This window comes from Eulemur rufifrons, chromosome 30, assembly GCF_041146395.1.
Source record: "Eulemur rufifrons isolate Redbay chromosome 30, OSU_ERuf_1, whole genome shotgun sequence".
NCBI classification, from domain to species: domain Eukaryota; kingdom Metazoa; phylum Chordata; class Mammalia; order Primates; family Lemuridae; genus Eulemur; species Eulemur rufifrons.
In genome coordinates this window covers 84497096-84522946 of record NC_091012.1, presented here as the reverse complement: position 1 = coordinate 84522946, position 25851 = coordinate 84497096, and the positions used below count along the sequence as shown (strand labels likewise).

At 35.3% G+C, this 25851-nt stretch overlaps 1 protein-coding gene across 1 annotated transcript in view; it reads right to left on the bottom strand.

Moving 5' to 3' along the window:
• BRWD3 (bromodomain and WD repeat domain containing 3) overlaps positions 1 to 25851 on the bottom strand; it is a 122987-nt gene that overhangs the window by 67044 nt on the left and 30092 nt on the right. The window contains exons 7-8 of the mRNA XM_069464369.1: positions 2224 to 2384; positions 382 to 603 (exon numbers count right to left, since the gene is read on the bottom strand). Of these exons, the coding sequence (XP_069320470.1) occupies positions 382 to 603; positions 2224 to 2384 (383 nt within the window). The remainder of the gene's footprint in view (positions 1 to 381; positions 604 to 2223; positions 2385 to 25851) is intronic.

Genomic DNA, 25851 nt, shown 5'->3' with positions numbered 1-25851 from the left:
CATCTTACATGTGTTAAATATTAACACAAAGTATGCCAATATTCAGGTTAGAACCTATTTATAAATCCTGACTAACAAGTATTAGTGTGCTCTTAAGGGATTTACAAGTATTTTCCCATCTTCACGAACACAAGTGAGATAAATAAGTTGTCTTACACTGCATTTGAAAAACTTTTACAATCATCTTTTTTACTTGTTTCTAAAGAGAACAGAATTATATGAAAAGGGAACTTAAAAAATATCTATCGGCAAAGTAGGAGCAAAACATTTAATATAGGGTATTTTTCCTGTTGCCATTATTTGTGCTATCATCCATACAATGTAACAAAAAATGATTCTCACCTTTATTATATGTTAGAGCTATCTTATAATTTTTCTTACCTGTATGGAAGTAATAGAAGCTGAATGTCCCTGAAGGACTGCAACCGGTGCACAAGTTCGAAGACACCATACCCTTACAACTTTATCACAGCTGCCTGCGGCAATAAGAGTGTTTTCATAGTTAACAGCCATGTCAGAAATTTCAGCAGAGTGCCCTCGAAGGGTGGCAAGGAGGCGTCCATCATCTGTAGCCCAAATTTTTACCAAACAGTCATCTGAACCCTATAGTAACATAAAAGGATAGAAGATTTATAATGAAGCAGAAATTCACTGCCCCCTTCAAGAAAAGGCCAAAAAGACAGAGAGGATTTTATTAAATTGCTTCTAAGTCTTTTCTTTTAGTCTCTTCTTTCTATATAATACATATCCAATAGCAAATATAAATGACATACAAATGATAGCACTAACAAGGCATTGTCCAAATTGACAATGGCATTTGTGAAGAACTCCTCAAAACTATTACCAATCCTGATAAATCAAAATATTTTAAGCTGACTTTTAAGTGATTAGCATTAAGTATTTCTACCCTTATTTCTTTCCTTAGGCCTGATAGCCTTTTTTCTTACTTAAATATTTTTTTCTACAAATACTTCAAAATTTAACCTAAAGTCTACATGCATTTCTCAGTAAACATGAGGCAGGCTGTTAATAATAATCTCTGGTAAAAAATATTATGTTGAATTTCCTATTGAGAATTTCAAAAGAGCTTTAAAAATAGTAAAAAGCAATTCTACTTCAATATGGTAAATAAGTTATTTAATAATTAACTGTTTATTAAAAGATGGCATTCATCATCCTCGTCATGATCATTAACATCCAAATACTTACGTGTCACATTTAGAGTCATAATGTCATCAATGGAAGAGTCAGTAACAAATTCTAAGAAGTCATAACTTCATTTCCTTTGTTGTAGCATACAAATATAAAAAAATGCTATAATCCACATTTCTATGTTAATTTAGTACTAAAGTAATGAGACTAAATCCTTTCTTGGAAATATTGGTGTGCTACAATTTTGTGTTCAAAAGCTTACAGGATGATCTGACTATTAAAAACCCAATTTTAAAAATAATCAATACTATAATCAAAGAAATATATATATATAAAATAATTATAATCTTCATTATTAACTGCATAGTTCAACTATTCAATCATAAGGGTGATGTAATCATTAATTAAACAAAACTGGCAGCAATTACACTAAGTGACACACAGAAAGTGCACTTTAATAAATGTTTATTGCTAGGCACAATGATTCATGCCTATAATCCTAGCACTTTGGGAGGCCAAGGAGGGAGGATCGCTTGAGCCCAGGAGTTCAAGAGCAGCCTGGGCAACATAATAAAACCTTGTCTCTAAAAAAAAAACCAAAACAGTTAGCCAGGTGTGGTAGCCTGTGCCTATTAGTCCCAGCTACTTAGGAGGCTGAAACAGGAGGATTGCTTGAGGCCAGGAATTCAAGGTAGCAGTAAGCCATAAGCGTGCCACTGCACTTCAGCCTGGGCAACAGAGTGAGACCTTGTCTCTAAAAAAATGAAAAATAAAAGTAATAAAGTTTGCTAAAATAAAATGAAATTGAGTACATTTGTTTCACATAAATTAACCACCTCTAGAATATAAGGCCTTCTGAAGGTTTATTTTTTAATTAAGTTTCCCAAAAGATAATGGAGATTATAGTTCACCTATTTACTAATATAAAATGAAAAAAAGACTTTCAATTTCCACTCATCTTTTTTTGCATTCATTATGTCCATTACAAAGCACAATGCAATGCCATGAAGTCTAGCTTCTTCAATTGTTATATTTGTATATATATTACTATATCATAAATTTTAAACTCACTGTAAAAATTCTTCTCCCACTTCTGTCAAATGCTACACAGTAGACAGATGACAAATGCCCCAGAATTCTCTTATGCATCTTAATGTGCTGGTAAGCAGATGAAGGGAAAATATGGCTGAAGCGACTACATCCGGTTAGTTGCCTGGCAGAGGTGATAGTCACTGAAAGAAAAAAAATAGAAGAGATTTACTTCTTACAATCTAAAAGTGAAACCTACTTCATGAAATTAAGTCATGAATATTAAGATGAGACAAAACAAAGTACACACACCATAGCAATTCTACCCTATAAGAAGTGTAAATTCCCTTACACATTTCAGGATTTTATGAGCTCAAGTTGACTACAAGAAAGCACTAAGAATACTCTTCTGTTAAATCCCAGGGGTCTGATATTCTGTTTGGCTTACTGTGGTTTATCAAGGACATTCCCATTTTGCCTTTTTTGGTACACTATAGTCAAAGACACTGTCACTTTAAATATATAGGTGAATCTTTCTATTACATGAAGGAATTTTAGAATAAAAAGTTTAGTTACGTCTATACACTTAAAACATTATACAGGGAATTTTACAAACTTCTGTCCTTTCTCCTCACACCTATCTACTCCATATATGACTTCCCCTAAAACTTCAAGAGTAATACAAGAGATCTGTACAGTGAAAAGATGAGGAAAGCTATGACACTATACCAGTTTTAAGTAGCAAACAATCTAGGTTTGTCTATGGGTTCTCCTATTTTTGGTTTGTGAATCTAGAGGCTGTCCTAGTTACCAATGAACTTTTAAAGCTTCAGATCCTGTGAGGTAATTTTAGATCCTGTCTCATTTATTTCTTGTTTACTTGCTTTGCTCTTAATTTTCTTAAAAAATAGCCAAAATAAAGTATAATTCTACACAATTCTCCTCGAAATACTACCTGGATTCTGCTCACTTTTGAAAAAGAATCTGGATCCCCATGTAAAAATTTATAACCATCCACTTTCCCTGTGAAATTCTTCGTCTTCTCTTACACACTGAAAATACTTAACACTCCACATTTTATTTTAATCAAAACACAGGATCCCTATAACTTCAAAGTCACTTTGAGGCAAGGTGACATTTGACCATACTGCATAAATAATATAGTACAAGTGATGATAGCTTTATGGGTAAGCAAGGCAAACTTAAGGCAAGAACTCAGCGCTAGCTAGATTAGTATAATTACCACCATGCCAGAATCAACAATAGGAAATCATTCAACATCTCTCAATCTTAAGAGCAATGAAGTCTTTCTTTTCAGGCAAAGGTAGATCTACTGGCTATTTTAAACTGACAAAATGACCAAAAAAATGATGAATGACTAGCAAAATTGACGAAATGTCAAATGTAATTTATAAGAACACATTAGATAGAGATCTGAGAATTTATGTAAAACTGCAAGATGCTGAGTAAATAATAATAGAAAATGCATTAGCATTAGTACCAGGCAAGAGGATTTCTTTTTGGCAACTGCTCCCCATCTCAACCAAAAGAAAATTCCACAACTCTAAGATAGGAATAGGAGGCACCCTAACTTTGGGACTTTAGTAAATCCTCCTTCTCCAAACATTTCTTACTGCTTTGAGTTCTTTGCAACAATCAACCACTACTTCTGCTTGACTTTGTTCTGTCCATATGTTATAGGTAGATGGAAAGGGAAAAAAAAATGTTTAGGCAATCATAAACTATTGATTCTTTGGAATGGATAATTATTCATTATTGGGGGCTGTCTGTCCACTGTAGGGTGTTTAACAGCATCCCTGGCCTCTATGCATTAGATGCTAGTTGCATCCCCCCAGCCCTAAGTTGTGACAAACAAGAAATATCTCCAGACATTGCCAAATGTTCCCAGGGAGCAGGGGGTGGGCGGAAACTGCTATAGTTGAAAATCACTGCTTACAGTATAAAGACAAAAAGCATCATCATCAACAGGGAGGAGAAAAAAAAGAAAAACGAAAAGCAACTTTGAGAAGGGAGCCAAAGGAGAGAGACAGAGAAAGAGCCAATACCATGAACATGGGATATCCAATTTATTTGTGCCTTCTTCAATTTCTTTCATATTTTATAGTCTTAACTGTACAGATCTTTTATCTCTCCTTGGTTAAATTTACTTATAAGTACTTTTTTGATGCTATTATAAATGGGATTGTTTTCCTGATTTCCTTGGATAGTTCATTGTTACTGTATAGAAACACCACTGATTTTTGTATGTTGTTTTTGTAACCTGCAATTTGACTGAATTTATTTATCAGTTCTACCAGGTTTTTTTTTTTTTTAATTTTGGTGGAGTTTTAGGACTTTCCATATACAAGGTCATGTCATCAGAGACAACTTCACTTCTTTCTTTCCTATATGGGTACATTTTCTTTCTTTCTCTTTTCTTTTCATTCATTCATTCATTCATTCATTCAGCTAGCTAGCTATCCAGCCAGCCAGCCAGCCAGCCTAATTGTTCTCTGGCTAGGAATTCCAATACTATGTTGAATAAAAGTAGCAACAGTGGTCATCCTTCTCTTGTTCCTAATCTTAGAGGAACAGCTTTGAACTTTCACCACTGAATATGATGTTAGCTGTGGGCTTGTCATATGTGACCTTTATTGTGTGGTGGTACATTCCTTCTATACTATTTTGTTGAGAGTTTTCATCATAAACGGATGCTGAATTTTTGTCAAATCTTCTTTTTTCTGCATCTATTGAGATGACAGTGTGGTTTTTGTACTTCACTGTATTATGGTGTATCACATTTATTGAGTTATGTATGTTGAGTCGTTGTCCTTGCATCCCAGGGATAAATCCAACTTGGTCCTAGTGAATGATCTTTTTAATGTGCTTTTAAATTTGGTTTGCTAATATTTTGTTGAGGATTTTTGCATCTATTTTCTATAGAGATATTGGCCTGTAGTGTTATTTTCTTGTAGTATCCTTGTCTTGCTTTCCTATCAGGGTGATTCCAGCTTCATAAAATGACTTTGAAAGTAATCCCTCCTCTTCAATTTTTTGGAAGAGTCTGATGAAGACTGGTATTAGTTCTGCTTCAAATGTTTGGTAGAATTCAGCAGTGAAGCCATTGGCTTTTATTGATGGGAAACTCATTACTGATTAAATATCATTACTCATTATTGGTTTGTCCAGATTTTCTATTCCTTCTTGATTCAGTCTTGGCATATTACATATTTCTAAGAATTATCCATTTCTTCTAGGTTGCCCAATTTATTGATCTATAGTTGTTCATAGTAGTCTCTTATGATCTTTTTTATATTTCTGTGGTACCAGTTATAATGTTTCCACTTTCACTTATGATTTACAGTCTTTTCTCTTTTTTTCTTGGTCCATCTAAAGTTTTGTTGATTTTATTTAAAAAAAACAACTTTTAAATTCATTGATATTTTCTTTTATTTTTCAGGTCTCTATTTTGTTTATTTCTGCTCTAATCTTTGTTATTTCCTTCTGCTAAAGTTGGGCTTTGTTCATCTTTTTTCCAGTTCCTTGAAGTATAATGTTAGGTTGTTTATTTGAGATCTTTCTTCCTTTTGATGAAAACGTTTATTGCTATAAACTTCCCCCTCAGGACTGCTTTTGCTGCATCTCATAAGTTTTGGTGTGTTGCATTTCCATTTTCATTTGCCCCAAGGTATTTTTTACTTTCTTATAATTTCTTCCTTGACCCATTGGTTATTCATAAGTATGTTATTTAATTTGCACATATTTGTGAATTCTCCAAGATTTCTCATTATTCATTTCTAGTTTATTGTCACTGTGATCAGAAAAGATACGATATTATTTCAATCTTTTTAAATTTATTAAGACTTGTTTTATGGCCTACTATATGATCTATTCTGGAGAATATTCCATGTACATTTGATATGGAATGTTCTATAAATATCTCTTAGGTCGAATTAGTCTGAAGTGTGGTTCAAGTCCAATGTTTCCTTATTGATCTTCTGTCTAGATGATCTCTCCAATATTGAAAGTAGAGTACAGAAGTCTCCTACTATTATCGTATTGCAGTCTTTCTCTACATTCAGATCTATTAATATTTGCTTTATATCTTTAGGTCTTCCAATGTTGGGTGTATATATATTTACAACTATTGTAACTTCTTGATGCATTGACCCCTTTATCATTATATCATGAACTTCTATGTCTCTTTTCACAATCCTAAAATTCCTATGGAACCAGAAATGACCCTGAATAGCCAAATCAAACGTGAGCAAAAAGAACAAAGCTAGAGGAACATCACATTCCTTGATTTAAAAATATATAATAAAGCTTTTGCAATCAAAACAGTATGATACTGGTATAAAAACAGATACAACAACCAATGGAAGAGGACAGAAAGTCCAGAAAAATTAGCCTAAGCATTTATGGCCAATTGATTTCCTTTTCCATTTTTTTTTTTTTTTTTTGAGACTTGGTCTTGTTCTGTTTCCCAGGCTGGAGTGCAGATGTGTCATCATAGCTCACTGCAATCTCGAACTCTTAGACTCAAGCATTCTTCCTGTATCAGCCTCTTGAGTAGATGGGTGCATGCCACCATGCCCCACTAATTTTTGTATTTTTTTGTAGAGACAGTGTCTTGCTATGTTGTTCAGGCTGTTCTTGAACTCCTGGGCTCAAACAATCCTCCTTGCTTGGCCTGCCAAAGTGCTAGGATTACAGGCCTGAACCACCATGCCCAGCCTACAATCAACTAATTTTTGACAAAGGTTCTAAACGCACAATGGGGAAAGAACACCCTCTTTAATAAGTAGTGCTGGGAAACTGGATATCCATCTGCATAAAAATGAAACTGAAACCTTATTTCATACCCTATACATTTCAAAACGGATAAGAGACTTAAACATAAGGCTTGAAATGATATAGCTACTAGCAGAAAACAGGGGGAATGCTTCACAACTTTGGTCTGGGTAATGATTTCTTGGCTAGAACTCCAAAAGCATAGGCAACAAAAGCAAAAATAGACAAATGGGATTGCATCAAGCTAATAAGCTTCTGCACAGCAAATGAAACAATTAACATTGTGACGAGAAAACCCACAAACTGGGAAACAGTATTTGTGAACCATACATCTGATAAGGGGCTAATATCTAAAATATATAAGAGATTCAACTCGATAGCAACAAAACAAATAATGCAATTTAAAAAATGGACAAAGAATCTGAACAGACATTACCCAAATGAAGACACACAAATGGTCAATAGATATATTAAAAAATGTTCAACATCTCTAATCATTAGGGAAATGCAAATTAAAGCCACAGTGAGATATCACCTCACACACATTAGAATGACTATTATAAAAAAGGCAAATGATAAAAAGTGTTAGGATGTAGATAAAAGTGAACCTTTGTACACTGTTGGCAGGAATGTAAATTAGTATAGCCATTTTGGAAAATAGCATGGAGCGTACTCAAAAAATTAAAATTAGAATTACCATATGATCCAGAAATCCCACTGCTGGGTATACATCCAAAGGAATTGAAATTGGTATGTCAAAGAGGTATCTGCACTCCCATCTTCACCATGTTCACTGCAACATTATTCACAATAGCCAAGATATGGAAGCACCCTAAGTGCCATCTATGGATAAATGGATAAAGAAAATGTGGTGTGGGTGTGGATGCGTGATTGTGTGTGTGTGTATTTATATGTATATATACATATATATATATATATATATATATATGTATATACACACACAATGAATGGCATACCATTCAGCCTTAAAGAAAACAAAGTATTCTGTCATTCACAACAATTCAGATGGAATTAAAGGACATGATGCTAAGTGAAATAAGCCAAGTACAGAAAGACAAACACTGTATGATTCACTTAAATGTATAATCTAAAAAAATTTGATCTCATAGAAACAGAGAAGAAAGGTAGCTACCAAAGATGACAGCTATGTTAATTAGTTTGACAGAATCTTTCTACAATGTATACATTCATCAAAACATCACATGTGTACCCCATAAATATACACAATTATTATTTGTGAATTAAAAATAAATGAATGAAGGAATGAATGAAAGAGACAGAGAAAGAAAGAGACAGAGAGGAGAGGCAAACAGCTAACAGAAAGGAAATCCATACATTCATCCAACAAATATCTGAGTTCCTCAACTGCTGAAGAACACAACTAAACATATAAACAAAATACTCTGAATCCTGTTAGTGTTAGTATCTCAGGCCTAAATTGTTAAATCAGGAGCAATTACTGAAAACTTTATGCATGTATATTATTTATGGTATATACAAATCAACTTTTGCTTTTTAAAAAACTCCTATACAGAAAATAACTGAAAAGAAAAAAGTGGAAATATAACAAAGATGACAAAGTCTTAATATTTTAAAATACATATAAAACTAATCACCTATAAGAATACCATCTAGACCCAACAGATGAGTGGGTAAAAAAAATTACAGAATTATATATAATAAGATATGGCGCAAGATGGCGGTCAAGAAATAGCTCCAGCCAGAGTGGTTCTGCAAGAAGAGATTTTAGATGAAAGTGAAAAGAACAAACAGACAAACATATATCGGATGAGGGTCAAAAGAAAGAGTGCCTGAACCTACAGGAGACTCCACAGGAAGAGGTTGTGGAGCAGAACTGGAAGGAAAAAGGCATTGGGCGGGGTCTAAACCCGACAGGCTTGGAGACCAGTGACAAGGGTACGTGAAGTGATTAAATTTCCCCTCCCTTGCATCTAGGACTGCTGGTGGGCTCCTGAGCTGCTAGAGAGACCTGATGACACAAGCCCAGAGACAGCTACTGCCAGTGAGCAGTGAGTAAGCCTCTTGCAGACAGAGCACCAGGCTCCCAGCTCCCTTGTGATACCTTCCACCCCACAGACCTGAGCTGATAGGCAAGCACCAAATTGCTTCATTCTCCCCTTGCCTTCCCCTACACATGACTGCCAAGAGAGACAATTTACCCAACACCCAGAGGCATCCACAGGGAATGAGACCTTTCCTATTGGGGCCCTGCAGCTGACCGAAGGGTATTCGGACTGTGAGCTCCCTGCCTGCCAGCCCACCCTGGTGCTGCTTATCTGGTCCAGCAGAGCGGGGCAAACCCCAAGACAGAAGAGACATTGATCCAGCTTTGGCATCCTGTGGGTGACTGGAAAATAGCATTCTTATTCCAGGAAAGGTCAGGGATTGATCTCCGGGGTCCAGGGGACAGGCCTGTAGCCTAGATCCGGTTACCCAGATATCAATCACATTGCCCAGGGGCACAGAAGGCATATTTGTGAACTAATATACTGAGGTGTGTGTGCCTTCGGGGGCAGATCAGGGTGGCTCCTAGCCGCAGTGTGATACAGGGGCAACCTTACTCTCATGGGAGGGCCGCACTCCAAACTCAGGTTGTGATCTTGGACAGGGAACCGCCCAGCCAGTAATACAGTCAGGGGAGCTCCACTGGCTTGGGGTCATGCCTGCCAGCAGAGGCCTCAGCGAAACTGCAGACTAGGGGAAAGTGGATAGGAGCAAGGCCTGCTCCAGACTGCCAGACTGTAGGGCTCATACAGCCCGACCTACACATGCAGAATTTTTGGCTGAGTGGGGCCATTTCACCCACTCCCTGGTAGCTTTGAAAAGAAGCAGAGAATATACCTTAGGACCCTACTAACAGCATTTGTGGAGCTTGAGGGCAGTATCACCCAACCTGGCACTGCCCAGCCTCACTCCCCAACCTGCCCCCGCTGAGGTGGAGAATAAGGACACACAAGGAAGTCCCAGGGCCCCCCCACTACCACCTGAGACACTGGAGTGCCTCTCCAGAGGAACGGAGAGCTGGTGACAGGACCCAAAAACAACATTGCAGCTTGCTCTTCCCAGCAAGTGTGACCTACTGACATGGAAGTCAATCTGCATGACCTTTTACTACATGTACATAATCATCACACAGGGTGTGGTTGAATCTCACCCACAAGCACCACCTACTGGCTCAGAGATTAAACTGGGTGTGGCATTATCTAAATGAAAAACCAAAGGTAAGAAGCAACAGCTGCTCCAGATGGGAAGGAATCAGTAAAAGAACTCTGGAAGTATGAGGAATTAAACTGAAAGGATATCCCCGAAGGGGAACAACAGCTCTTTAGAAATGGATTTCAACGATATTCAGAACAGTAAAATGATAGAAGAAGATTTTTGAACATGGATTATAAGAAAACTCAATGTTATGCAAGAAAAAATGGATAACCAACACACACACACACACACACACACACACACACACAATAAAATTCCAAGACATGGAAGAAAAAATCACTAAAAGAAATTGAAATATTACATAAAAATCAAACAGAACTTCTGGAAATGAAGAATTTATTCGAGAAATTACAAAACACAGTAGAAAGCCTCAAGAATAGGGTAGATCAAACAGAATAAAGAATCCCAGGGATTGAACAAAACACCTTTTAATTAAACAAGTCAGTCGCAAAGACAGAGCAGAGAAATAAGAGAAAAGAGAAAAACCTATAAGAAATGTGGGATTATGTGAAGAGGCCAAACATGAGAATTATACAGGCACCCCCAAGGGTGAAGAATGAAATACACAAGGGTTGGATAAACTATATGAGGATATAATGGAAGAAAATTTCCCTGGCCTTGCTAAAAATGTAGATATCTGGGTACATGAAGCTCAAAGGACTCCTGGGAGATTCACTGCAAACAGGAAGACACCACAATACACAGTCATCAGACTGGCCAAAAGAAACATGAAAGTGTCCCTCCTATGAGCTATAAGGTTAAAGAAGCAGGTAATCTACAAAGGAAAACCCATCAGACTAACTACAGACTTCTCAACTGAGACCTTACAAGACAGAAGAGACTGGGACCCCATTCTCTCTCTTCTCAAACAGAATAATGCCCAGCCTAGAATCTTGTATCCTGCAAAACTAAGTTTCTTATGTGAATGAGAAATAAAGACCTCGGACAAGCAAAGATTGAGAGAATTCATCAAGACAAGACCTGCCCTCCAGGCAGTCCTCAGAGCAGCATTACACATGGATCAGCACAATAAAAACTCACCAGTTTAAAATCATTCAAGAGCTAAAGGTCAAAGGCTAGATAACAAAATGGCTCAAGAGAGAAAACAAAGCAACAAAATTCAACTCAACAGGATGAACAGAAATCTGCCCCACATATCATTTCTCTCAATAAATGTGAATGGCATGAACTGCCCACTAAAGAGACATACAGTGGCCAAATGGATAAATATACATAAGCCAAGTATATGCTGTCTTCAGGAAATACATCTAACCTGCAAGGATCCATTCAGACTCAAGGTGAAGGGATGCAAAACAATATTTCAAGCAAATGGAAGTCAAAAGAAGGCTGGCATGGCAGTTTTTATTTGAGATAACTTAGTCTTTAAATCAACAAAAGTAATGAAAGACAAAGATGGTCACTATATAATGGTGAAGGGTAAAATTCAACAAGAAGACAACAACTGTAAATATTTATGGATCTAACTCAGGTGCACCCAGATTCATAAAGTAAAACCTACTTGATCTAAACAAAATGACAAACAGCAGCACTGTATAGGTGGGCACTTCAACACACCTCTCACAGAACAGGACAGATCTTCCAATCAGAAAATAAAAGAGGAAACAATGGACTTAAACAGAACTCTAGAACAAATGGTCCTGACTGACATTCACCGAATATTCTAACCCCAAAACACTGAATATACATTTTTCTCATCAGCTCATGGGACATACTCTAAGATAGACGATATCCTAGACCACAAAGCATGTCTCAACAAATTTAAAAAAAAGTAGAAATTATACCATGCATCTTCTCAGACCACAGTGAAATAAAGTTAAAAATCAACTCCAACAGAAACTCTCATCTCTACACAAAGTCATAGAAACTAAACCAACCTTCTGCTGAATGATTATTGGGTTAAGGAGGAAATTAAGAGGGAAATCAAAACATTCCTTGCACTAAATGATAAAGCAGACACAAGTTATCAAAATCAGTGGGACACAGATAAAGCAGTCTTGAGAGGAAAATTTATATCCATAAATGTCTACACCCAAAAGACAGAAAGATCACAAATTAACAATCTAATGAATCATCTCAAAGAACTGGAAAACGATGAGCAATCCAACCCAAAACACAGCAGAAGGAAATAAATAACAAAGATCAGAGCACAAGTAAATGAAATCAATAACAAAAAAACCTATATGGAAGATTAACGAAACAAAATTTTGGTTCTATGAAAAGATAAACAAAATGGGAACACCTCTTGCTAAATTAACCAGAAGCAGAAAAGAGAGGACTCTAATAAGATCCATCAGGAATGAAAATAGAGAAATTACAACTGATACCATGGAAAGGCAAAATATCATCTATAAGTACTATAAAAACCTCTATGCACATAAACTTGAAAACATGGAGGAAATGTACAAATACTTAGAAACACACAGCCTCCCTAGGCTAAATCAGGAAGAAACAGAATTTCTGAACAGACCAATATCAAGTATCGAAATTGAAGCAGCAATAAAAAACCTTCCAAAAAGGAAATGCCCCAGACCTGATGGTTTCATACCTGAATTTTACCAGACCTACAAAGAAGAACTGGTGCCTATCCTGCAGAAATTATTCCACAACATCAAGAAGGAAGGAATCCTCCCAAACACATTTTTATGAAACCAACATCACCTTGACACCAAAACCAGAAAAGGACACAACAACAACAAAAAAAAAGAAATCTCCAGACCAATATCCCTTATGAATATAGATGCAAAGATTTTCAACAAAATCCTACCAAACCAAATTCAGGTGCTTATCAAAAAAATAATCCATCATGACCAAGTAGGCTTCATCCCTAACATGCAGGGATGGTTCAACACATGCAAATCTATATATAACAACACATAAATAGGAGTAAAAATTAAGACTATATGATTCTCTCAATAGACACAGAAAAAGCATTCAACAAAATTCAGCACCCTGTTATAAGAACAGTTAACAAAATAGGCATACACAGGTATTACATAAAAATGATAAAAAGCCATATATGACAAACCCACAGAAAACACCATACTGAACAGGGAAAAACTGAAAGCATTCCTGCTTAGAACTGGAACCAGACAAGGTTGTGCTCTGTCACCACTTCTATTCAAGATAGTGCTGGAAGTCCTAGCCAGAGCAATCGGACAAGAGAAAGAAATCAAGGGCATCCAAATGGGGGCAGAAAAGGTCAAAGTATCACTCTTTGCTGACAATATGATGTTATGCCTAGATAACCCCAAAGATTCTGCCACAAGACTACTAGAATTGATAAACAAATTCAGCAAAGTCTCAGGTTACAAAATCAATGTACAGAAATGAGTAACATTTCTATACGCCAACCAACAGTCAAACTGAGAAGCAAAGTGAAGACTCAGTACCCTTCACAACAGCAACAACAAAAATAAAATACCTAGGAATATTTTTAACTAAGGAGGTTAACTACCTCTATAGGGAGAACTAGAAACACTGAGGAAGAGCAAAGGATGTAAACACGTGGAAAACCATACCAAGCTCAGGGGTTGGCAGAATCAACATTGTTAAAATGTCTATACTACCCAAAGTGATCTACAGATTCAATGCAATCCCTATTAAAATACCATCATCATTTTTTGCATATCTAGAAAAAATAATTCTATGCTTCGTGTGGAACTGGTGAAGACCTCGTATAGCAAAAGCAATCTTAAGCAAACAGAACGAGTTGGGAGGCATCAATTTACCAGACTTCCAACTATACCAGAAAGCTATAGTAACTAAAATAGCATGATACTGGCACAAGAATAGAGACACAGACCAATGGAATAGAACTGAGAACCCAGATATAGAATCATCCTCATATCCCATCGAATCTTTGACAAAGCAGACAAGAACATACACTGAGGAAAAGAATCCTTATTCAATAAATGGTGCTGGGAAAACTGGATAGCGACATGTAGAAGAGTGAAACAGGATCCACATCTCTCACCTCTCACAAAAATCAACTCATGGTAGATAAAAGACTTAAACCTAAGGCATGAAACTATAAGAACTCTAGAAGAGTTTTCAGGAAAATCAACAGGAAAAAATAAAACAACCCCATGAAAAAGTAGGCAAAGGGCATGAACAGAAACTTTTCAAAAGAAAACACATTAATGGTCAACAAACATGAAAAAATACTCAGCATCTCCAATCATCGCGGAAATGCAAATCAAAAGCACAATGAGTTATTACTTAATTCCAGTGAGAATGGCTTTTATTAAAATGTCCCCAAACAATAAATGTTGGCAGGGATGTGGAACGATAGGGACACTCATACACTGCTGGTGGGACTGCAAACTAGTACGACCTCTATGGAACATAATATGGAGATATCACAAAGAGCTGTAAGTAGAACTACTATTTAATCCAGCAATCCCATTACTGTGCATCTACCCAAAGGAAAAAAAAGACATTCTATATAAAAGACATCTGTACTCGAATGTTTACTGCAGCACAATTCACGATTGCAAAGATGTGGAAACAACCCAAGTGTTCATCAATACATGAGTGCATTAATAAAATGTGGTATATGTATACTATACAGTTTTACTCAGCCACAAAAAACAATGGTGATCTAGCACCTCTTGGAGTATCCTGGATAGAGCTGGAGCAAAATCTACTAAATGAAGTATCCCAAGAATGGAAAAACAAGTACCATATGTACTCACCATCAAATTAGTAGTAACTTATCAACACTTATGTGCACATATAGTAATAACATTCATCAGGGTGGGGAAGGCGGGAGAGGAGAGGAAGGGATGGGTATATTCACACCTAATGGGTGCAGTGCACACCATCTGGGGGATGGACATGCCTGAAGCTCTGACTTGGGTGGGGCAAAGGCAATATATGTAACCTAAACATTTCTACCCCCATAATATGCTGAAATAAAAAAAAATCCAAAAAAAAGAATTATAAATAATAAACTAAATCACAGAAAAGGTTCAAATTTTATGAAAGAAATACAAATGAAAATGAGGCACAATTTTACACCTAATAAATTAGCATTTTAAAATATTCTAAAACTTAATGCCAGCAATTACTACTTGAAACTGGTGTACACTTTCATCTGTAGAAACACCATCCAGTGAGACATGATCTATTAGAAAATAATTTGGTAATACATTTCAAGAATCATGAAAATATGCACATCTAATACCCTACCCCCTGGGAAACTATTCTGGGAACATAACTAATTAATAGAAAAGAGTTAGATGTACAAAATGTTTAATGGAGTGCTATTTGTAATACCAAAGAATGAAAAATAACTTAAAATTCCAGTATCAGGAAAATGGTTAATTAAATTATGGAATATTTTCTAGACTATCATGTAGGATTAATAATTAAAATATGAAAACAGCAGTGTTAAAAAATTTAGAAACTACAAAGCAAAAAATATGTAAAACAAAAGTTTATATGTACATTATTTAAATTACATAAAAAATATGCATATATATCTAAATAAAGACTACAAAGAAACAGAAGGAATGAAACCAACTGCTTTGTGTTAAAAGTATAGGCAAATTTTAAATTTTCACGTGGTCTTAAAAAACATCTTTATCTTAAACATAAGGTTTCTATTAGGTTCTTCCTAGTCATCACTTAACAGCTATTCAAAAAAAAAAATTCTGATATAAGGTATGCTGTATATCATCAACTGTTCTTTCTCCCAGCTCAGCATTTTAAGTTTATTCATCTAACACCTGAGATGACAATGTCTACACATTTTTCTCAGTCATTTGGTAATGTAAATAGGCCTTAGGCTCTACATTAAGGAATTCTGCCAACATTCTCTTTTGCGTATATTCTCCATTTAGCCATTATTTTTTCTAGTGCTGATTCTTGCTTTATTTACATAGCTACAGACCACTCTATCATGAACATTTTCCCAAAATGTTAATGGCTGATAACTGACAATTAAAACAGATTCACTTTTGACCAACCCTTGAATATTTTACTAGGAAGAAGTGGGTCTCATTCTTTTAGCATGAATATCATATAGTTTCCTAGAGAAGTGTAATACTCCAAGCTGTTTTTCCTTTCTTCAAAAGTAACAATAAAAAAAGAACACACAAACCCACAAACAAAACTACTACTGTACTCTAATTGAATGTCTCTATCAAATGCACTGAGTAAATGGTTTCTTCTAAATTCTATTTATTATAAGCATAATGCAAGTTTAGAGATGAGTAATTTAACTTCCACTATAACAAAGTGTAATGAAGCATTGATATATATTCACTATAATGGCATTATTACATTTCTACTATCAAGCCTTTGAAATTGATAAGACTTCAAAATTTTAGTATGTGTATAATCAATTATTTTGAATAATTAACTATTTCAAAAGCAACATAAAGGTTAAGTAACATTGTCTCAAGCTCTATTTACTACAAAATTTGGCCTCACTGTGTCACAAAAGTAAAATACCAATACAGCTCTAAAAACTCTGGTTAAAACAAGGCAAGAGGCCATACATGGTGGCTCACACCTGTAATCCCAGCACTTTGGGAGTTCGAGGCAGGAGGACTGCTTGAGTCCAGGAGTTCGAGACCAACCTGGGCAACTTAGTAAGACCTCCATCTCTACAAAAAGTAAATAAATAAATAAATAAAATAGCTGGATGTGGTGGCATGCACTTGTAGTCCTAGCTACTTGGGAGGTTGAGGAAGGAGGATCTCTTGAGCCCAGGAGTTCAAGGCTGCAGTGAGCTAAGATAGTACCACTGCACTCCAGCCTAGAGTGACAGAATGAGACCTTATCTTAAAAAAAAAATCAACATAATTGTAGTAAAAAAAATAATGTCTGCTTCTTCACCCACTGTTGTACAAGATTTGCAACCTCTGAAAATCAGTACACTATGGTTATGACTCCTTTCTATTTGGGGAGCTGAGATTATTATGGTCAGGTTCTAACCATCAACCATAGAATATTTTCTCTTGAATGGTGATGTAAACATGTCAACTTTGTCTTAAAATACTTGAACTTTCCTTTTGACAGGAACATTTTTTTTTATATTTAGCAACATTGAAAAATTCAACTAATAAAGTCAAATATAGATACATATAAAATATTTTTAAATATAAAATATTCAGAATCCATTATATCTCAATATTTTTATTTTAAAATTTTAAGGAATAAGCTTCTAAATTGTTCTCTAACAAAAGTCAAAATGAACTAACTCAGTGATATACCATAATTCTTAAACATTCATGGAAGAACAGGATAATAGGTTTATTGTATTTTACAACTCAATAAGGTCACAGAGATCAGTAAACAGCAATCAATGGACTTACTGCTTTCTTTCTTTAAAATGTAATATTGTTTGATTACCTACTATGAGCTAAGACACTAGACACTACATGTAACAGCCCCTGGAGATACAGCTTATAAACAAGTCAATCAAGATCTCTGTCTCATGGAATTTACAATCTACTGTGTAAAGCTTGTAGCACCCAATTTCAGGAATGAATAAGATACTTCAATGGGGCAAATGTGATTTCCATAAATATGCAAAGCCCTCAAAGTAGGTTTTTCTAATAAGCTCTGCAGTGATGCTGATACTCAGCCAAATTTGGCAACCACCAATTCCAATCCAAACTCCTGTCCCTCTAAATTATCCTTTCTATAGCATATCTGGCAGATGGACATTCAGCCTCCGCCTAAACACTTCTAGTAAAGAGAAGGTTATTGTTTCTCAAGAAGGGCCAATTCATTTGTTGAGCTGCTCTAATTTGGGGGAGACTTTATCTTAAAGTGAGCTCAATCTCTCTCCCTATAATTTCCAAAGAGTCTTTATTGGGAGCTACATCAAAAAAAAAAAAAAAAAGAAAGTTCCATGAGTTAAAGATAGTATCTGGATACTATTTCATGGAACTTTTTTCTTAAAAAGCTTCTGCACAGTCAAGGAAATAATCAACAGAGCAAATAGACAACCTATAGAATGGGAGAAAATATTTGCATGCTATATATCCGATAAAGGGTTAATAATCAGAATCTATAAAGAACTCAAGCAAGTCAGCGAGAAAAAAAAATCAAACAACCCCATTAAAAAGTGTGCAAAAGACATGAACAGAAGCTTTTCAAAAGAAGATAAACTAATGGTCAATAATCATGAAAAATGTTCAATGTCAATAATCATCAGAGAAATGCAAATCAAAACCACAGTGAGATATGACCTAACTCCAGTAAAAATGGCTTTTATCAAAAAGTCACAAAACAATAGATGCTGGCATGGATGCGGAGAGAAAGGAACACTTATACGTTGTTTCTGGGACTGCAAACTAGTGCAATCTCTATGGAAAATAATATGGTGATTCCTCAAAGAACCATTTGATCCAGCAATCCCACTACTGGGTATTTAGCCAAAAGAAAAAAAGTCATTTTATCAAAAAGATAGTTGCATTAGAATATTTATTGCAGCACAATTCACAGTCACAAAGATGTGGAATCAATCAAATTGCCCATCAATTCATGAGTGGATTAATGAAATGTGGTATATGTATACTATAGAGTACTACTCACTCATAAAAATGAATTAATACCTTTTTCAACAATCTGGATGGAACTGGAGACCATCCTCCTAAATGAAATATCGCAAGAATGGAAAAACAAACACCAATGTACTCACTATTAAATTGGAACTAATCAATCAGCACTCATGTGCACAGATGGAAGTAAAACTCAACAGAAATCATGCAGGAGGGAGGGGGGAAGAGGGGATGGGTGAAATCATACTTAACCAGTACAATGTACATCATCTGGGTGATGGGCACACTTATAATTTTGACTCAAGCAGTACAAAAGCAATCCATGTAACCAAAATATTTGCACCCCCATAATATTCTGAAATAAAAATAACAAAAGAAAACTTTTTAAAAAGATAGCTATCATTTGTACCTTAAGTCTTCTCTCAACATATGAGATCCCCTCTACATTACTCACAACGTAATTTACAGATAACTCTCTTTCCTACCATCTCCTCAAGAAAAATACTCCTTCACAATAAATACCATTGTGATTGCTTTCTTCTGGGAAGTCTCTAGTCCATCAATGTCTGAGCCTCTTAAAATAACAATAACTGAACAAAATATTCCAGAGGTCCAATCAGCACAGAGTACAGTAGATTATTTCCCTTCATCAGAAAACTATACTTCTATGAATGCAGCTCAAGATTGCAAAGACTACATTAGGTTCTAAAAATAGCTGCCTTACAGTATCTAGTAATCAGATTAAAGAAGAAATAAAGTTAGTTATGACTCTTTCTTAGTAAACCTATGCAAGTTCCTAGTGATCATCTTTTTATTTTTATTTTCTAAAAGTACACAAATCCCCTGTTGAATAAATCTTTCTATAATTTTATCTAGAGTTAAAGCTTAATTCACCAATCCACAGTTTCTAGCATCCATCTTTTGTTCCCTTTTATACACTTGACCACTGAGTCATTTCCATTTCTTCTGTCCACTTTCATTTCATAAAGAACATCTGCCAGTGAAAACTACTTCAGTATACTTCAGGCTTTAATTTGTTTGAGCCTCTTAAAACAGCTAGATACTCATTTATCTTGGGTCTTCTTTTCTTTAATCATGCTTGTTCTACCCTTTATAATTTATAGATCATTCTCTTTGACAGAGAAAACTAAAGCAAAATATGATTATCTCCAACTCTTACATTTTATCTATAAATATTATACCATCCATTCCTATATAATAAATAAATCCATGGGTTCCTTCCCCATACGCTAATTAGAACTTTAAAAGTCCTTTTAGGTTTTACCCTTTATGGGTCAAACCATAAGAAAATGCTGGTATTCAATCATTTTCTACATACAAAAACAGCTATTTTATATGGCTCAACATAATAGCTATAATTGGAGTGTGGAAGGGAAGGGAGGGTGTCAAGCATTAGTTTGATCTGGGTATCCTGCTTTTTTTACCTCTCCATTATGAAAGCATCATCCATACTGTCTAGTCTATAGTGTAATCCCACATATATTTTTCACCTCCTTTTATCCCTAACCACTGTTTTTCAGAGTCCAGCCACATTTTGCTCTATGAATTTCTAAATACACTTAACATGCACTGCTACTCCTCACCTTCCAATCAGATCTGTGTGTTTAGGACCAAGTACAGCTACTGTTACCACATTTTAAGCACTAATTCAACTTTAAGTTTCTATATCTCTTCATGATAAAGTTTCTAGTTTGCTTGGTTACATTATAGCTAATATTTATAAATATTCTGACCAACCCTTAATGTTTTCTCATGTGAATTACTTTTCACTTCCTCCTTTATGGATCATTTTCCTATGTTACACTTGCTATCCTTCATCATATATTTTAAACTGGGTATTTTTATCAGTTTCCCTAAGAAACAGCAAAACTAACTCATTTAGGTTTAATTTTGTATGTTTTCTCAATACTAATTATAAGTAATAATTAACAATAAAAGGGAGACAAGTTAAAGGTCATAGTTATCCTATAATAAGCCTTCAATTATATCAATAACATATTAAAGAATTATTACAACTGAATAAAATTCATATACAGGTTCTCCTGAAATTGGTCAATTTTTTCTACTAATATTTTTAAATGCCACTGAATTAACTTTAGAAATTAAGAATATGGAATGGTCTTTGAAAAAAGTCACAAAAAACTCATAACTTGAAATGTCTGATAGTCTAATATACAATGGATATTATTTAATATACCATTTCACATATTCAAACTCCTTTTCTTTCAAAATTATTATAATATGGAATAGTGTAACTAAAATTAACGAAATTCAAACCAGACAGAGACTTTCTTCACATAGTCTTCAATAACATATTTTCCCTCCTTACTCTGTGGCATACTAAATCTATATTAACAATGTGATTTTTTTCCTTACTTCACTCCTTTCTTCATTGTCTTATCCATTAGCAATCCATCTCATTATTTTAGCAAAAAAAATTGCCAATATCCTGTTAAAATCCTAGTTTTAGAGAAATGTTTATCTATTATAAAACATTTGTCCAGTGTAACACAAGATGTACTAATTTACCATCATAACTTAAAAGCTTAGTACTAGACCCCTAAATATTAATTAATGATAAAGAAACCTTTAAAAAGATACTTAATAACAAAGATGCTTAATGACAATAAATCAAAATCAAGGATTTATCACACAATTGTTGTGCTAAGAATACTTTGTTAGTACATCAGCTTATTCCTACAGTAGTTCAAGACCACAGTTTGTTCTCCTAAATTCAGTCAGTCATATCAAAACACTTAGGACAGTAAGCAAGAAGAAATAGAAGGATCACTGCAAATGCACAATTTCTGTGAAAAATACCTCAAAGCCCACTCCCTTCTATTATCTTCACACATGAAAGACAGAACTTTATTAGAGTGAAAAACTTAGGAAGCCTATGCTGAAACATGCTAAAGTAATTATATGACCGGTAAAGAGGCCAAAAATTCTTTTTTTTTTTTTTTTTTTGAGACAGAGTCTCACTTTGTTGCCCAGGCTAGAGTGAGTGCCGTGGCGTCAGCCTAGCTCACAGCAACCTCAAACTCCTGGGCTCAAGCGATCCTCCTGCCTCAGCCTCCCGAGTAGCTGGGACTACAGGCATGCGCCACTATGCCCGGCTAATTTTTCTATATATATATTTTTAGTTGTCCATATAATTTCTTTCTATTTTTAGTAGAGACGGGGTCTCGCTCTTGCTCAGGCTGGTCTCGAACTCCTGACCTTGAGCTATCTGCCCGCCTCGGCCTCCCAGAGTGCTAGGATTACAGGCGTGAGCCACCGCGCCCGGCCCAAAAATTCTTAACATATTAAATAATTTAAATATTGAGGAAAGTTGAAAAGTGGTAATCAAATATAAAACATTTGTCATTTTATACTAAATTTAAGGTTTTATGTTTTATATATTTAATGAAGAAAATTTTGCGCACTGCCTGGGGAATGGACATGCTTGAAGTTCTGACTGGGGGGGGGACACAGGTGGGGGGAGGGGATGGGTGCATACCTACATGATGAGTGCGATGTGCACTGTCTAGGGAATGGACATGCTTGAAGCTCAGACTCAGGGGGATGGGGAGGCATGGGCAATATATATAACCTAAACTTTTGTATCCCCATAATGAGCTGAAATAAAAAAAAATAAATTAAAAAAAAAGAAAAAGAAAATTTTGAATTATATTTCTTAAGTATCATAAGAGTCTTCTTTGTCTATTTGTTAATCTATCCAAAAGTAGTTTCATCTTAGAATTAAAATGAGTATTTTATATCAAATCTCATACTCCACATCACATCATTTCTTATTGGGACACAGCTATCAATAGCAGATGGATTCAAATTTAAAGTGCATTAGAAAGGCCCATTTTTGTAGAAATCATAGGTTCAAATAAGCAGTTGACTCAACCACATGAAGAAACACTTGCCCACAGGTACAATTAGAAATTTAATATTTCTACTCATTTTCTATGTCCTTATAAAATTTTCATTGGGGTTTACTTTTATTTTTTTTAATTGAAAAGTAATTTTATTATTCTATGTTGATGTTTGTTTGAGTTTAATGTAACAGATTAACATTTTTTTGTAATAATACAAGGATGCTTTATAATCAAAGTAATACAAAGTACTTAGTATAGACAGAATGTCAGGATTAGATCGGACTAAAAGTAAAATTTTTTTTTCCTGTTCAGGACATATAATTTATTATTTTTTTTTGGATGGGCGGTATATGGGCAATATATATAACCTGAACTTTTGTACCCACATAATAAGCTGGGATTTACTTTTAAAATGTAACTGAGGAACCAGTGCAGTCGTTCATACTTGTAATCCCAGCCACTTTGGGAGGCTGAGGCATGAGGACCACTTGAAGCCCAGGAGTTTGAGACCAGCCTGGGCAACTTGGCAAGACCCTGTCTCTACAAAAAACAAACAATGAGCATTTAGAAAACAGAATTAAAAACACACTATCATTTACAATTACTCCATAGAAAAAGGATATACTTAGCTCTACCCTTAACAGAACATATACAATATTGTATGCTGAAAATTACAAAATAGTGATGATATACATCAAAGATCTCAATAAATGGAGAGGCATACCATGTTTACGGATTAGAAGTCTTGCCATAGTAAATACATCAATTCTCCCAAATTAATTTATAAGTTTAGCATAATTCGTGTCAAAAGAAATTTGTAGATATAAGAAGCTTATTCTAAAATTTACAGCAAAAGGTACTGGCCCTAGAATGTAGAAAACAATGTTTATAAAAACTTAAGTGACAGGAACTATTATTCCCAAATATTAAAGTTTACTACACAGGTAGAGTCATCAAAATGGCATGGTATTGGTGAGGAGATAAACACATAGATCAATGGAACAGAACAGAGGGCCAAGAAGTATAACCAAACAAATTTTCTTTGATTTGGTTCTCAGTTTGACTGGTTTTGGTGTATAGGAATGCTACTGATTTCTGTACATTGATTTTGTAACCTGAGACTTTGCTCAATTTGTTTATCAATTCCAGTAGTCTTTTGGCAGAATCTTTGGGGTTTTCTAGATATAAGGTTGTATCATCAGCAAAAAGCGATACTTTGACCTTTTCTGCCCCTATATGGATGCCCTTGATTTCTTTATTTTGTCTGATTGCTCTGGCTAAGACTTCCAGCACTGTGTTGAATAGAAGCAGTGATAAAGGGCCACCTTGTTCGGTTCCAGTTCTAAGTGGGAATGCTTTCAATTTTTCCCCATTCACTATGATGTTGGCTGTGGGATTGTCATATATGGCTTGTAACATTTTTAGGTAAGTATCCTTTACAATAGCAACAAACAAAGTAAAATACCTAGGAATATATTTAACTAAGGAGGTAAAAGACCTCTACAGGGAAAACTAGGAAACACCGAGGAAGGAAATACCAGAAGACATAAACATGTGGAAAACCATACCATGCTCATGGGTCGGCAGAATCAACATTGTTAAAATATCTATACTACCCAAAGTGATCTACAGATTCAATGCAATCCCTATTAAAATACCAACATGATTTTTCACAGATCTAAAAAAAAAATGATTCTACGCTTTGTATGGAACGAGAGAAGACCCCATATAGCAAAAACAATCTTAAGCAAAAATAACAAATTGGGAGACATCATTTACCAGACTTCAAGCTATACTACAAGGCTATAGCAAATAAAACAGCATGGTACTGGAATAAGAATAGAGACACAAACCAATGGAACAGAACTGAGAACGAAGATATAAAACCATCCTCATACAGCCATCTAATCTTTGACAAAGCAGACAAAAACATACACTGGGGAAAAGAACCCTTATTCAATAAATGGTGCTGGGATAAATGGTGCTGGGATAAATGGTGGATAGCCACATGTAGAAGATTGAAACTGGTTCTGCACCTTTCACCTCTCACAAAAATCAATTCACAGTGGATAACAGACTGAAACCTAAGGTGTAAAACTATAAGAATTCTAGAAGAAAATGTTGGAAAAACTCATATAGACATTGACCTAGGCAAAGAATTTATGAAGAAGACCCCAAAGGCAATCACAGCAACAACAAAAATAAAGAAATGGGACCTGATCAAACTAAAAAGCTTCTGCACACCCAAGTAAACTATCATTAGAGTGAATAGACAACCTACAGAATGGGACATATTTGCTCTCTACACATCCGATTAAGGGCTGATAACAAGAATCTATCTAGAACTAAAAAAAAAAAAAATCAAACAACCCCATCAATAAATGGACACGGTGAGCATTGTGGGGGGGGGGGGGGGGAAACGGCACACCTCAAATCATGGTTTCGATGTGGCAAAGTCATAACATGTAACCAAAATGTTTGTACCCTGTAATATCCTGAAATAAAAAAAAAAGTGGGCAAAGGACACGAACAGAAACTTTTCAAAAGAAGACAGAATAATGGCCAGCAAACAGAAAAAAATGCTCAACATCTCTAATCATTAGGGAAATGCAAACCAAAACCACAATGAGATATCACCTAACCTCAGTGTGATTGGCCTTTATCAAAACATCCCAAAGCAACAAATTATGGCAAGGATGTGGAGAGATAGGAACACTCTTACACTGCTGGTGGGACTGCAAATTAGTGCAACCTCTGTGGGAAAGAATTTGGAGATACCTCAAAGAGCTAAAAATAGAAATATCATTTGATTCATCAATAGCACTATTAGGCATCTCCCCAGAGGAACAAAAGTCATTCTATAATAAAGACATCTGCACTTGAATGTTCATGGCAGCACAATTCACTATAGCAAGGATGTGGAAACAACCCAAGTTCCACCCGTCAATCCATGAGTGCATTAATAAAATGTGGTATATGTATACCATAGAGTTCTACTCAGCCACAAAAAACAATGGTGATCCAGCACCTCTGGTATTATCCTGGATAGTGCTGGCACCCATTCTACTAAGTCAAGTATCCCAAGAATGGAAAACCAAGCACCATATGTACTCGCCATCAAATTGATATTAACTGATCAACACTTAAGTGCACATATAGTAATAACATTCACTGGGTGTCTGGCAGATGGG